The sequence below is a fragment of the Leptodactylus fuscus genome, chromosome 11, assembly GCF_031893055.1.
Source record: "Leptodactylus fuscus isolate aLepFus1 chromosome 11, aLepFus1.hap2, whole genome shotgun sequence".
Taxonomy (NCBI): domain Eukaryota; kingdom Metazoa; phylum Chordata; class Amphibia; order Anura; family Leptodactylidae; genus Leptodactylus; species Leptodactylus fuscus.
In genome coordinates, this window is record NC_134275.1 from 50,031,759 (window position 1) to 50,048,095 (window position 16,337).

General features: G+C 46.7%; 1 protein-coding gene across 1 annotated transcript; it reads right to left on the minus strand.

The window, feature by feature from the left end:
• Positions 1 to 1,154: 1,154 nt before the first annotated feature.
• On the minus strand, positions 1,155 to 11,134 carry SPINT2 (serine peptidase inhibitor, Kunitz type 2). The gene is made up of 8 exons (XM_075260117.1): positions 10,645 to 11,134; positions 6,129 to 6,299; positions 5,767 to 5,829; positions 5,420 to 5,581; positions 5,262 to 5,315; positions 4,618 to 4,788; positions 4,489 to 4,533; positions 1,155 to 2,861 (listed from the first exon to the last, which is right to left on the minus strand). The coding sequence occupies exons 1-8, from the start codon at positions 10,994 to 10,996 to the stop codon at positions 2,692 to 2,694; spliced, it is 1,188 nt and encodes a 395-aa protein (XP_075116218.1). The 5' UTR covers positions 10,997 to 11,134; the 3' UTR covers positions 1,155 to 2,691.
• Positions 11,135 to 16,337: the final 5,203 nt, after the last annotated feature.

A 16,337-nucleotide genomic window follows, 5' to 3' on the forward strand; every position in this document is an offset into this window, starting at 1 on the left:
GACCTGTCCCCTGTATTCTGTGTTTCGTTATGATTCTGGGGATACCAAATTTATATTGTTTTATTTACATTTTGACCCCTTAAAAAAAATCCAAAACTGTGTTTAAAAATTATTTTTTGATAAGTCGCCATATTCCGACAGGCGTAACTCTGGTATACGTGCGTGTACGGGGATGTATAGGGCGTCTTTTTTTGTGGGACCGGGTGTACTTTGTAGTTCTACCATTTTCGGGAAATGTTGTTATTGCTTTGATCACTTTTTATTCAAATTTTTATCAGAATCAAAACAGTGAAAAAATGGCGGTTTGGCACTTTTGACCATTTTTCCCGCTACGGCGTTTACCGAACAGGAAAAATATTTGTATAGCTTTGTAGAGCGGGCGATTTTGGACGTGGGGATACCTAACATGTATGTGTTTCACAGTTTTTAACTACTTTTATATGTGTTCTAGGGAAAGGGGGGGGGGGGATTTGAATTTTTAATCCTTTTTATCTATTTTTTTTATATTTGTTACTTTTTTAAAAAAATGTTTTTTGCATTTATTAGACCGCCTAGGGGTATTGACATGGGTGGGCGGTGTCGCGGATTGTCAGAGCGGTGGGGGTCAGCAAACATGGCTGCTCCGGAGCGTTAAAGAGAGCCTCCTGGAGTATCGGTAAGGTGAGGGGCAAAGTGGTAAAGTATATGTATATGTGATTGTGTGGGGTTAGGGGCGAGGCTGTAGAGGGTAATAGGAATTTTGGGGCTTGCTATGGTCCAAAGTGTGTGAGATTGCAGAGATGGTGGTGTGAGTCTGGGTTTTGTGGGGGTCCTGGCACAAACGTATGTGCGCTATTGTGACGAAAAGTAGCCTATTGTTTAATCGGGTGTAATGACTATGTTTGTGGAAAATTTCAGCCAAATCGGTGGAACGGTTTTTCCGTGATTGAGGAACAAACATCCGAACATGCAAACCCACAAACTTTCACATTCATAATATTAATAGGATATATATATATATATCTATCTCTATCACTATATACAATCTGCTCCTCTATAACCTGTAGATAGGATACTATATACAATCTGTTCTTCTATAACCTATAGACAGGACATTATATTTATATATAGTTCCACTAGACATTTTGTATATAATGATTTTATTTGAAGCTCATAAAGGAAGGCACAGAGAACACGTCCAATAAAAAAAAACAGAAAAAAAAAAAACAAAAAACAAAAAAAAAAAAACACTAAAATATAAACTGACATTAAAAACCCCCCATAGAAACCTCAGAGCAGATTTCCCTCCCTGTACGTCAGTAATGGTAGGAGAGTTACATCAGGCAGTGCCGGGACTAGAATAACATGGTCGATGCCTTTCTAGAACAGTGCCACATCAGACTACAGGTCATGTGCGGTATTGCAGCTCACCCCATTCACTTCAGTGTAGTTTAGCTGAAATACCAGACACAGCCCATAGACAGGGGCAAAGACAGGCAAACCAAAAAGTTTTTCCAATCTTCAGCAATCCCTTTAAGACAAGTTCATAAAGTGGAGACAATCGGGAAGTCTACTATACAATGGTCAGAAATAAGTGAGATGATCTGGATTTACCACCCCCGGGTTACAAGATAGAAAGCTCCAGTATAAACAACAGATTTCAGTTTGTTCCATTCTCTTCAGACTGCAAACAGGAGTGCACGGCCCTGACATCGGGGTACAGGGACCCTAAACCTCCACCTGTCAGGACAGAGCTCAGACATACAGGCTTTGTGATCTGGTGCAGGATTTCCAGACACGCCAAGGATAGGACTCCTGGGAGAAACCGAGAGTCCAGATTAGGGCGATACAGGGGGATCTGTCAGGAGTGTCCAGGACTCTCACTGTCTCCCCTAGGAGTCCTGCCAGGATTTAGGTGAAGGCCCAATGGAAAAGCAGCTTTTAGGTTGCAGATTTTTCTGTGTTTTTGAGCCAAAGCCAGTAGAAGGAGAAGTCTAAGACGTAGGAGAAGAAGCTTCCTTCATGTTCTCCATTGCTTCGTAGCCATTCTTGGCAGAAAACACAGAAAAACCTGCAACAAGGTGAAGTAACCGTCAGCTTCTCTGCCACGTGTGGTCTCAGCCTGGAGAAAAAAGCTTTGTCTCCCGTCACTCCGCTCCGATACGCAAGACGTCTATGAAGGTTAGTGCAACTACAAGAGGAGACAGTCCGGGTCTCACGGGGCATTACCACTCGTGAATCTTCCCGTCCCTCAGGTTGGAGTTATTAGACCATCACTACCAGTCTCCAGGACTACAAAGACCATCTTAACAACCCCCATACGGTCAAGGACTGTCTTAGGATAGTCTGGAGAGTCTTAGAGAAGCAGAAGGGTCCAGACGTGACCGTCCCTGCTCGTGTCCTGCTGTACAATAAGAACATTCCCCAAGTCCCCTCAGTAAGTCCGTAAGGCTCTGCTAAGGGTCTCGTCCTGGTATTACAAGTCATTAGAACAAACCGTAAGAGACTTCAGGAAACAAATCAATCACAATAAGATACAAGTCATTGTTCGGGTAAAGTGACCCAGGGAGCGAATCCCTTAGACTGCGGAGTCGCTCTATAATGTGGCCCCTCGTCATGGCGTCTGAGCTACGAGTGAGAGAGGAGTCAGTACAAGAGGTTTATTACAGGCCTGGTCAGTGGAGTGCTAGACTTTATCCTGGTTTCTATTGGTTACAGGTTGTAGGCGCTGTTCATAAGACACTCCTTGTCATCGATGGGGTTCCACATGGCGCGGAATCCTGCGCTCTCCTGAGTCTTCCTCGTCACCTTCACAAAGAACAGGATCATGATGCCGATGAGGGCGGCCGCCAGGAGAGACAGCAGAATGGGCAGCACCACGGCTGTGGAGGAGAGGACGCCATTAACAGCACAGCAAAGCACAACAATCCCTGACCGATCTTATTAAAGGGGTTGTACCAAGATTTAAAGGGGATGTCCAACTTCTCTATAAGGCTGCTTTAGTGCAAAAAGGTGTTAGATTAGACTAGAAAAAAAAAAAAAAACCCACAGAAACCCAAATATAACAGACCTCTGTTCCCACACCAGCTGTAGCCAAATACAGGCCTCAGCAGGTCACTGACTAACGTCATGGTGGGCTCAGGAGCGGAGGAGGACAATTGGATTTTTTTTTTTACTTAGTCCAACACATTCCCTTCTGGTCCTCAGCTGTGTCATGTGACCGACGCTCTTGACTTCCTGTCCACACAAGATACGGAGTCTGTGGACGGGTCGGTTTCTCTGTTCATCACTATTAGACCAAGTATACAGACAGGCGTTCCGATGCTCCGTTCCATCCATTATGGAGCATGCCCTATACAGCACAGAAGGCGCTCTGATGTCATCACAATGCCTCCTGTTAAAGGGGTTGTTATCATTTATTGGTTTTATGGCCTATCCTGAGGATACCCGATTGGTAGGGGGCTGATCGATCAGCTGTATGAAGCCACTTTCAGTGCCTATAATGTACCAGGCTGCCAGGCACTGTCACTAAGGCTCAGACTGATGTCCGTGAGAGCTGGACTATATACAGCATACAGCTTTATGCTTCCAGCCCTGTATGCTTTACAGAAAGGGGCACTGGAAGTGGCTTCATACAGCTGATCAGTCTGGGGGCCAGGTGTTGGCAACCCCTTTAAGAAACCAGACACTCAGATCTGTGCATAAGTCCCAAGATCTCCTTCACACAAAAGAGTTTGTAGCAAAGGGTTTTCTGAAGCTCCATTTCCATATTTATAGAGAAGGTCCTAGAACACATTGGAACACCTTTGAAACGCACCCTCTAATGTGAACAAAGCCTAATACTCAGAGGAAGGAACAGAGAAACCGATGCTTGAAGAGCCTTATTGCTGGTCACATGACACGTCTGAGGACCACTGCTAAGAAGATCACCTTCACTACAAGTCACATGATATAGCTTTCTTTACAGGCTACACAGTCTGGGTTTTTGGGAGAGTCTACTTCTTGTAAAGGAGGGGGCTGCTCACCAGTACAATGTCTGATCTGCAAGGGTTCCACAATTCACACCCCCACCTATTACTATACAGGAACATTAAGAGGGACAAAGGGCACAGAAAATTCCTATGGCTGTTGCCACATTATTGTAATGAAGAGAGAAATACCGTGGTCAGACCCCCGCTGATCAGACCCCCACACACATATCCAAGTATTACAAGCCACCATTGTCTAGGCTGAAACCTCTCCGTTAATAGCCTGTAGCCCCCTGCTTATAAATATAGATGTACAAGTTATATTCTCTGTAGGGGGCGCTACTGAAACATTTACCGTTCCATAGCAGTGTCAAGCAGATTCTCTTTATACTGTGCTGTTATACAGAGGCCACCATTTGCTTCGTTTCAGTATATACTGTGTATATATATATATATATATATATATATATATATATATATATATATATATATACACATATACACACACACCTCTATCTGTATATATTGTGTATAAACTCACCAGCCACAGGACGATGCAGGACACTGTGATCAAAGTCACTGTCTTCTGAAATAACAAGATAAGAGTTACTGAGAGGCCGAGGACATAAAGCCCCGTCCATAGCATGGACCCCCCAGCCGGACCCCTCACCTGTGCGCCCCGAGCACATCACCATACACTCATTCTCATTCATGTAGTTATTGCTGTTGGATTTGCAGCCGCCGTATATAAACTTTTTGCATGTGCTTGATGAAGGGTCATAAAACCAGCGGGTGAAGGCAGCACGACAAGGTCCGGTAAAAGCAGGTGCAGCGCAATACTCTGCGGGGACAGGAGGGAACAGATATTAGCTGTGAGACCCAGGTAACTCCAACTATTAGGAGATGGCAAGTAGTGGGGCAGGTGCAGGAGAGACATGAAGCTGTTGGTCAGACAATGGAGCCAAATATCACTTATGTGAGCAGATACAGCCGTCTATCACTGTGTCCCCCCATATGGATGAAGGGCAGGCGAGATGTGCACGACTGTTCTATCTATACGAGACACACGTCACATATAGCAGCGTCTGCACTTGCGTCCCTTTGGCAGTCCCAGCGTGCACATTCGACTGCCCCTCCATTCAGATGAATATGGTATCCCTGAATTTGGGATTGGTGGGGGTCCCAATGGTTGGACTTCCCCCTGATCAGACACTTATTACCTATCCCTTTAATGTCTGACTGGTGTGGATCTCTCATTGCTGTGTTAGCGGCATCTTTTAGGTGCACTTGTTGTGTCCCTCAGAAATCACTCACCTTGGAAGTTTCCTTTTTTGGGTGCGTGGACTTTCTCAGGTTCTGGTTTTGTTGCTAAACGACAGAAAATATTCATCAATGTGAAGCAGAGACGCCATATGTGTAATAGATGTCACGTATAGCGCACTTTATATAATCTAGTAAGAGCTCCAACTCACTGGCGCACTGGCTCACACAATCCTGCTCAGTCAGATGGTTGTTCTTTGAGCCTCCGCAGCCACCATAGATGAACATCCGGCACGTCAGGGATTCCTCATCAAAATACCAACGGCGGAAAGCAGCTCTACAATTACCCGTCACACCAGGTCCTGAGCAGAGGTCTAGAGGAGGAAGGTGGATAAGGCTTCACATGTAATGGAAGGCTATAGGGTCAGGCTGTGGTGACCAGGACCCCACAGCTGCAAGAAATCCAGCGCTCTAGTGTAATGACAATGCTCTGTGTGCGGCAACCAAGTCACCACACAGCACTTATCTATAGGAAGGGTAAAACACGCCTGACACTCACCTGAAGTAGAGCCAGAAGACACCGTCCGTTTACTGGGCGCATCGAGGTCCTTGGACTTCACCGCTAAATAATGAGGAAAACAATATAAATGTACAGTAAATATACAGAGAGTCACTTAAAGGGGTTGTCCAGTACTGGAAAGCATGATGAGCGCCACTGCGGTCCATAGGTGGTATCTGGTACTACAGCTGAGATACTAGACAAAGCCATGGAAAGGAGTGAGGCAGTTTGTCGTCTGACTCTGGGGCCCCACTTACCATGTGCTAGTGTTGTCTGGCTCTGGGGCCCAGCAGCAATGGCTACCCCTGCACCTCCTATAGCTACGTCCCTGTGCCCAGGTTCTCTAGTACATATGGTCACACCTTTTACTCCTTGGCATCTCTGCATACACTCTTCCTCTCCAATATAGTTGTTCAGGTTTACAGCACAGCCTCCATAGGTGAAGTTCTTACAGGTCCCAGTCGTAACGTCGTACCACCATCTGACAAAATAAGCCCGACAATCCCCAGTTTGCTTTTCCGGTACACAGAAGTCTGGTGGGGAGAAAATAAGAGGCCGTTAGATTATTGATCAACAAACAGGCCCTGAAACCACTTTGGTCACGAAGAAGAATTCAGATATCCCTGGACGTGAAATACGCCAGGACAAAGTCTTCTAAGGGGTTAAACGGACGTGCACTTACCATTACAGCCCCAGTTCTTGTGCAGACCTATGCGTCTCCATGGTTACAGACTACAAACCCCTGTGTAGTCGGAGGCTGGCCATATACCTAAGGTAAGTGTCATCCAAATGTGCTCTCTTATCTGATGCCCCAACAAAATGGAGTAAAATTCTGCCTGATCCTTGTCCCCCAATATGTGCAGTGGGAGTTGTGGGCCCCCATACACATTGGATGGTCATCCAATGCTGAGCTCACTTTACAGCGTCACAAGGGTTAAATTACACAAGCGCCTGCACTGTAATGCCTCATGAAACCACCATCAGGAAGAGGAACAAAAAGGCCGAAAGGGACACAAAACCTCTTATTACTGCACAAACAGGCCGAACAGGTTTAGTGATCACCACAGGAGGGGCCAGGAACAGATTTGAGTAAATGGGGGGGGGGTCACCACAGGCCATCTACTCGGCATCAAACACCTTCTTACTCACCACATGATGCACTGAATGACCCTACGACAATCCTGGTCGCCTGGTACGGCCACATTCACACTGGAGTCCTCCACTAATCACAGATGAAGAAGTTCAGGAAGTACAAGATCATCCAGCAACCCGTCAGAGCCCCTTATAGCCGGGCATTGGGGTCCTTTGGGCCCCTCTTTATGGTTTAATATCTTGTTTTGGTCCTACAATGTAGATGTGACAGCACCCTGACCTGGCACACCCAATGAGCCCAACAATGCAGACGGGAAAGGGCGGCCATCTAATAAACTACATGAGGGACTCAGTGACCGATCCAGGCAGATGAGGCTACAAAACCATCGCCAGTCTCCTAGAAAACAGATATGGACGGCCATACTGAGACAATGACAACCCATGAACAGTGCACTGAACTGGAGGCCGAGTCTTCCTTCTATAAGTGACGTGCATAAAGCCTTAGGCGTATAGGTATGAACTAGTCCTAGATGTGAACGTGAAGACAACAAATACAAGGTGTGGGCACCGGAGGCCTATGTAATGTCTATCTACAACATGGAGCCCATTATAGATGAGGAAGTCCCACAGGCTCCATTTCATAGGGAGTCGGGCAGGGGGGGGGGGGGGTGTTTGGGAACATACATAGGGAGCCGGCGGGGGGGGGGGGGGGGGGTTGGTTGGGGAACCATACATAGGGAGGTAACCATGCATAATGAGCCTTTGGGGGGACAATATAGGGATCCTGGGGGGGAACCAATACATAGGGAGCCGGGGGCTCGGTACCACCGGAGAGAATTTCATAGTTCATTTTCTGCGCTTTACAGGAGATAAAGTCTGCGACAGAAGCTAAAGGCGGAAGAGCCTCATGTCAGGTGGGAGGGTCGTCCCAAACTCCTTCTCCTGATCGGGTACAAATGGTCAGAGATGGCAGAAATGGGGCAGCACATACAAATGGGAGTCGTGGTCCACAGCAGTCAGGCGACTTTTTTAGGGCTGAGTAAAGGTAGTGCAGTTGTAGGTATTGCCAGGCTGGGATAGGACCCTTAGAAATGTGAGGGGTGGCTGTCAGGGGTGTGGGTGAAAAAGGTTGAGTGCAGGGCCATGGGAAGTCTGGGCTGCTGGAGAAGGAAACCAACGGGCCATCGTCTGAGAAGAACCGCGTGACAGTGCGGTAAGAGCTACACAGAGCAACTGGGAAATCAGAGGCAACTTGACCGAACTAGAGGCGTCCATGTAAGGGGGAGAGGGCTCGGAGAACTCTGTAGGGCAAACCAGAGACTGGAGGTAGCAGAGAGGTGCCAGCCTAAGGTTCGAGTGGTAACTGAAGAAGAAGAATTCTCTCAGAATAACCACAGGGACTGTGAAGGAGGTTGAGAAGCCTAAGGAGGACATTCATGTTTAGGAGGGCTATGCGGCCTGGCCACAAGAGTCCTTCACATCCCACCTGGACAGGTCATTGTGAAATGTGCACAAGAGCGGAAGGAAGTTCAGGGCCCCGGTGTCAGAGAGGTGCACACCCGGATACTCAATAGAGTGCATGTACTCGGGGTCATACAGAGACATTGAGTGCAACTTCTGCAGAGGTTAAACTGGTACTAAAGTCACTGTCGGCGGCCAAGTCACGGAGCAGGAAGTAATAAAGAGCAAGATGTCGTCCAGGAATGAGGAGACTCTGGGGTGCAGGTCCCCAGACTGCGGGCCTTGGATATTAGGGTGCAGGTCCCCAGACTGCGAGCCTTGGATATTCGGGTTGAGTTGGAGATGATCCATTACTACGGGAGAGGGGATAGATTACCCAGCCTGACAAGGCCTTACTATACTAGAAGGGTTAATGGTTTATTTCGCTCAGTTATCAAAGTGAATTGAATGAAGAAAAGACAAACGTAAATCCCATCGATATTTGCTGTGGTCTTTAGCCTTTGTCCCCGCCGCCATATTGGATAGCCAAGCACAGATATTTTGTGGATGTTGTTTGATCCAATCCGTCTGTCTCTTCATGTCATCCCAGACAGACTGGACTATATCTGTGGGGGCCGGATCATCACTTCCAGGCTCCTCCTACAAAGGGCAAAGGTCACACCAAATATTGATGGGATTTCATTTCTCTTTTCTTTATTCATTCCATTTTGTGAACTGAGACAAACTATTAACCCTTCCATTCCTCTGCATCTCTGTATAGATGGATATACACAGATGTACGGCCTCGGTTATACGGTATATATCGTTTTAGAATTACAAAGACAAATGCTACGAAGCCTATACAATGGCATATGTCTGACTGATAGAACGGGAGCGTATAGCTCTGACATAAGCCCCACGCACTCCTCAATACACCAAGATGCATCATTGACAGGCAGACACCTATAGGCACACTGACCACAGCCAGGTGATAAAGGGTTAAAGATGACAGCAATAAGAACGCAACAATGACAAAGAAACGTCACAACACGAGCTCACTAGAGGGCGCTGTGCCCGAGGTGTCTATAGGACTACCCAGACCCTTCTCCAATAGTGAGCAGCGCGTAACACACAAGAGTGCCGCTATCTATACTGCAGAGACTGTAATAGAGTGAAAGGACTGCGGGTATATGGGTATACAGCCACCCATGTACACATAAGACAACTAAGACTATAAGGGACCGAGCTGACTGCAGGTATACAAGTATATAGCCACCCACATACAGAGAAGACAACTAATAGAATGAGCTGTCTGCGGGTATACAGCCACCCATGTACACATAAGACAACTAATAGACTATATAATAGAGTGAGCTGACTGTGGGTATACAGCCACTCACGTACACATAAGAGTAACAGATGACAAACGTAAAGCTGGCCGTACACATTGGAGACTGTTCACACCAGTGTTAGTCTCAGCAGTTATGCACATACGGCCTACGGGGCAGTGGGCTAAGTCGCCCGTCATCTTAGTGGTCACCTGGGAGCAGTTTTCATGGATTCCTCACTGAAGTCTACAAGGGGTCTGTGATAGAGAGGACGGGGCAGATGTAGAAGGACTGGCATATAGAACTCCAGTCTCATCATTAGGAGGCGTCTATGCTGGAACCTACAAGATGGCGCAGATCTCCCTCATTATTTATGCCAATGATCTCTTCTATCACGAAAGTGTCAGAAAACGCAGCCCTCTGAGGAGAGGTGGGGTGCCCCCTAATGGCGGACGGTATGGGGGGGTCACTGCCATTACACCTACCCATAGCCAGTGACATAGCAGGCAGGACGGATACTAGCGCCCCCTAATGGCGGAGGGTATAGGGGGGGTCACTGCCATTACACCTACCCATAGCCAGTGACATAGCAGACAGGCCGGTTACTAGCGCCCCCTAATGGCGGAGGGTATAGGGGGGTCACTGCCATTACACCTACCCATAGCCAGTAACATAGCAGACAGGCCGGTTACTAGCGCCCCCTAATGGCGGAGGGTATAGGGGGGGGGGGGGTCACTGCCATTACACCTACCCATAGCCAGTGACATAGCAGACAGGCCGGTTACTAGCGCCCCCTAATGGTGGAGGGTATAGGGGGGTCACTGCCATTACACCTACCCATAGCCAGTGACATAGCAGGCAGGCCGGTTACTATGGACACCGCTGCGCTCTAGCGCCCCCTAATGGCGGAGGGTATGGGGGGGGGGGGGGGTTGTCACTGCCATTACACCTGCCCCATAGCCACCAGAGGTGACAGTGAATAGGCCGGATACCATGGACAGCCAGCACCCTTCATTACCTTCCTGGGTGGGGGCCAGGCCTGCGTTGATCCTCCGGTAGGTCCTAGCGCCCGCCTCCTCCGTCACCTCACACACGTTGAGGCCATTCAGGGTGCACTTGACTATATGGCACCGACCCGACAACATGACGGCCTGGTCACAGGCCTGGTCACAGCACCGCTGCCAGCACGTCTGCTCATCTTCCACATCGTCCACCTTCTTCACCTCCACTCCAATCTGTGTGGGCAGATCCAACTCCTTCAGTACGAAGCCTTCCAGCACCTCATAGCCGTCACAGGGCAGCGCGGTGTCCGCCAGGGCCAGGGGGAGTAAGAAGAGGAGGAGGAGGAGTCCGCGGAGCCGGTCCGCCATCGCTGCGCACTCTCCGCCTTTGCGGGGGTCACCGTTACTGCGTCACTGCCGGAGCGCTCCGTGTGTCGTGATGTACCGGCCCGGGGTCACTCGCTTTACTGTTCCTGGCGCTCCCGGACACTTTGTGTTTCCTTACTCAGCCCCGCCCCTAGTGACGTTTTCAGGTAAAACAATACCTCGCCCGTCAGGTTTTAGTCAGCGCCTCGCCACGCCCAGTGTAAGCTACAGGTGAGCTCAAGAAACCACGCCTCTGAGCGTCACTAACCTACAGACCCCGCCCCTCCGTTAGCCACGCCCTCGCCCAGGTGAGGAGAAGGGAGGAGACGCCATCTTGTTTTCCTGTTTACTTCACTTCTCCCTCCTCTTCCTCCACCTCCTCCTCTAGTGAAACTGCTTGTGGGGGTGGGGAGTAGTTTCTGTTCTCAGTAGGAAAGCTGAGTATTCAGGGTCACGGATATTAAACCGCCTGTGTGTGTACAATGACTAATCCTCACTCATCGTGTATTGTCCAGACAGGAATTCTACATCTCTAGAAAGGTCCCGGCAGGATCCAGAATATGAGCTGTCAGGACTATATATATTGTTATATACTGACTGTGCGTCTGATGATGTCATCGGTGCAGGACTATATATAATATTATATACTGACTGTGCGTCTGATGATGTCATCGGTGCAGGACTATATATAATATATACTGACTGTGCGTCTGATGATGTCATCGGTGCAGGACTATATATAATATTATATACTGACTGTGTCTGATGATGTCATCGGTGCAGGACTATATATAATATTATATACTGACTGTCTGATGATGTCATCGGTGCAGGACTATATATAATATTATATACTGACTGTGTGTCTGATGATGTCATCGGTGCAGGACTATATATAATATTATATACTGACTGTCTGATGATGTCATCGGTGCAGGACTATATATAATATTATATACTGACTGTGTGTCTGATGATGTCATCGGTGCAGGACTATATATAATATTATATACTGACTGTGTGTCTGATGATGTCATCGGTGCAGGACTATATATAATATATACTGACTGTGCGTCTGATGATGTCATCGGTGCAGGACTATATATAATATATACTGACTGTGCGTCTGATGATGTCATCGGTGCAGGACTATATATATATTATATACTGACTGCGTCTGATGATGTCATCAGTGCAGGACTATATATAATATTATATACTGACTGTGTGTCTGATGATGTCATCGGTGCAGGACTATATATAATATTATATACTGACTGTGTGTCTGATGATGTCATCGGTGCAGGACTATATATAATATTATATACTGACTGTGTGTCTGATGATGTCATCGGTGCAGGACTATATATAATATTATATACTGACTGTGTGTCAGTATATAACACTAGCAGAAGGACGCGGTTTCGCACAGGTATGTTTAATTTTTTGTTTGTGTAGTGGCCCTATAAGAATTGCCCTGTTTTACACTCATGTATTTTGTATGTCGTTTGTGTGTGTGTCTCTGCCCACGAATTCGTCTCCTAGCACTATATAGTTATATATGGTATTAGGAGCCCCCAGTGATATATACTGTCCTGTCATCTCCCGTCACCTCCATCATCTCCTGTCACCTCCTGTCTTCTCCATCATCTCCCGTCTTCTCCCCTCAACTCCCATTATACATTTGTAGCATATTTCATTGACATTTTAGCGACCTCCTTCCGTTCGGCTCCTCGTTCCTACCGGGATAACCTTCAGTTTTGCAAATCTTGGATTTCCCGTCCTGTTGTGTAAAGAGGAAATAGAGATCCTTCTGTCTTTGGGCTACAGTTTCGGGTTTGTGGGGTATTATGCAGGTATTTTACTACCCCTGATCATTCCAAGACTTGCTTTGTATCTTAAATGCTTTGCGTCCGTGGAGCTGACTTGCAGTACCGCCCACGACCCACAAACCGGTCTGGCACTGTTTCTAGCAGAAAGCCGCCATGTCTGTCTGTTCCTCTACAACCCCTGAAGACTTGCTGCCTGTTTTGTGCTGCTGATCTGTACAGTTTCTCTTCCAGATTCAAATGTCTGTGACGTCTCGTTGTTCGTGTTCGCGGAGCACATGTACATCTATATACATCTATACAGTCTATACATTCAGCCATCTTTGCCTTTGTGATGTTTGTGTGAGTTGGCTTGGCTTCATGAATGAGCTTTCAACACTTGGAGCCTGCCGAAACAGCTGATCTGTGCGGGTCCTGTGGATAAGTCATCAGTATGAAAGCTCAGCCTGTAGGATACATATGGTGCCGTGTTGGTATTTAGTGAGGGGACTGAAGCATTCATCCAAACACTGCAGACTCTTCAAGCAGCTGATCTGTGGGGGTTCCCAGGTGTTGGATCCACAGTGATCACATACTGATCTCCTGTCCTGAAGATAGCTCACCAATATGTGTCAGTGGACACTGCTAACATTGCATTATGTTGCTTATGCCATGCACTGTGTACGGAGCTCGGGTGTTGCCACTTATATGGGCCGGTCCACTGTGTTTAGGGGGATTTGGCGATGGCTGAGACCATTCATCATGGAGCGTGGAAGGAATCTCTGAGTCCTTCCAAGGAGGAAAGGTTTGTAAGCCGAGGTGTAAGAAGATGGCTGCAGCTGGGGAGTAGTCAGGGCCATATTGTAGGTACAAGTGTATAAGGGGCCTCAGAATATGGGGGCGCCCCGATACTGAGCGGGCACAGGCTGCAGGACTGAGTGTCCACCATTCTCCCAGTGGATCTGTCTCATAAGGACTAAGCTTCTGCTCGGCTCGCTGCACATTAGTCAGGAAAGTTGCCTGTGACCTGTTTTCCAATGACTATGAGGCTCCCGAATCTCATTTCCTGTGACAACATCCTGGGCACTCCAACCCCAGACTAGTGGCCATTTAGATTGTTGCTTTTGGAGTGTTCTGTACGTTGGTGCTCGTGACGCGGCTCCGGCAAATTCCCATGTATTCAAACTGGTCAAACTGGTTATGAATGTATTGCAGCACAACATACCATGACATGATCCTATCACATCGCACCGACAGCTCCGGCCCTATAAACATGTGACTGCCCTTCAAGAGTGGGGTGACTCCATACTGCACAATAGTCTTCTATAGGTGGCTAGTTACAGGGATGTACAGTCCTATGAAAAAGTTTGGGCACCCCTATTAATCTTAATCATTTTTAGTTCTAAATATTTTGGTATTTGCTACAGCCATTTCAGTTTGATATATCTAATAACTGATGGACACAGTAATATTTCAGGATTGAAATGAGGTTTATTGTACTAACAGAAAATGTGCAATATGCATTAAACCAAAATTTGACCGGTGCAAAAGTATGGGCACCTCAACAGAAAAGTGACATTAATATTTAGTAGATCCTCCTTTTGCAAAGATAACAGCCTCTAGTCGCTTCCTGTAGCTTTTAATCAGTTCCTGGATCCTGGATAAAGGTATTTTGGACAAACAATTTGCGTTCAGTTCAGTTTGATGGTCGCCGAGCATGGACAGCCCGCTTCAAATCATCCCACAGATGTTCAATGACATTCAGGTCTGGGGACTGGGATGGCCATTCCAGAACATTGTCATTGTTCCTCTGCATGAATGCCTGAGTTGATTTGGAGCAGTGTTTTGGATCATTGTCTTGCTGAAATATCCATCCCCGGCGTAACTTCAACTTCGTCACTGATTCTTGAACATTATTCTCAAGAATCTGCTGATACTGAGTGGAATCCATGCGACCCTCAACTTTACCAAGATTCCCGGTGCCGGCATTGGCCACACAGCCCCAAAGCATGATGGAACCTCCACCAAATTTTACAGTGGGTAGCAAGTGTTTTTCTTGGAATGCTGTTTCTTTTTGGACGCCATGCATAACGCCTTTTTGTATGACCAAACAACTCAATCTTTGTTTCCAAAATGAAGTTGGCTTCTCCAAATGTGCTTTTGCATACCTCAGGCAACTCTATTTGTGGCGTACGTGCAGAAACGGCTTCTTTCTCATCACTCTCCCTGACAGCTTCTCCTTGTGCAAAGTGCGCTGTATTGTTACCGATGCACAGTGACACCATCTGCAGCAAGATGATGCTGCAGCTCTTTGGAGATGGTCTGTGGATTGTCCTTGACTGTTCTCACCATTCTTCTTCTCTGCCTTTCTGATAGTTTTCTTGGCCTGCCACTTCTGGGCTTAACAAGAACTGTCCCTGTGGTCTTCCATTTCCTTACTATGTTCCTCACAGTGGAAACTGACAGGTTAAATCTCTGAGACAACGTTTTGTATCCTTCCCCTGAACAACTATGTTGAACAATCTTTGTTTTCAGATCATTTGAGAGCGGGCTGTCCATGTTCGGCGACCATCAAACTTAACTGAACTTGAATTGTTTTGTAGAAAGAAATGGTCCAAAATACCTTCATCCAGGATCCAGGAACTGATTAAAAGCTACAGGAAGTGACTAGAGGCTGTTATCTTTGCAAAAGGAGGATGTATTAAATATTAATGTCACTTTTCTGTTGAGGTGCCCATATTTTTGCACCGGTCAAATTTTGGTTTAATGCATATTGCGCATTTTCTGTTAGTACAATAAACCTCATTTCAATCCTGAAATATTACTGTGTCCATCAGTTATTAGATATATCAAACTGAAATGGCTGCTGCAAACACCAAAATATTTAGAACTAAAAATGATTAAGATTAATAGGGGTGCCCAAACTTTTTCATAGGACTGTATATGTATATATAGCCGGCAGTGTGTTATGGCTGATAACAGAGAACACTGGATGACCTGAACCTATATAAGAATGGATTGTCATTGACTGTATCTGCTTGTCTATGTTCAATCACATAAGAAAATGAAAGGGGTTGTCCAGGCTAAAATATTTTTTAATTAGGCTGGGAGAGGTGAATATATATATATGTATATATATATATATATATATATATATATATATATATATATATATATATACTAGCTTCTGCCTGCGACTTCATCTGCGGGTTGTTGGCGTCTATGATCTGCCTATATTCAGCAAATTGCTGCCGTCGATGGTTTGCCTGTTCCGGTATTTTGGCAGTTCGCAAGCTATCCTGCTGCTGATCTTGTTCCTTACACTGTGTCTGTGATTGTTCCGGCATCTCAGCAGCTCGTTGGGACGCCATATAGTAGCATGTTGGTGGTGTTGATGATACGCCTGCTCTGGTGTTTTGACAGCTATCAAGCTGGCCTGCTGCTGAACTTGTTTCTCATGCTGTGCCTGTGATTGTTCCGGCATCTCAGCAGCTTGCTTGGACGCCATATAATGAGCATGTTGTTGGTGCCAATGA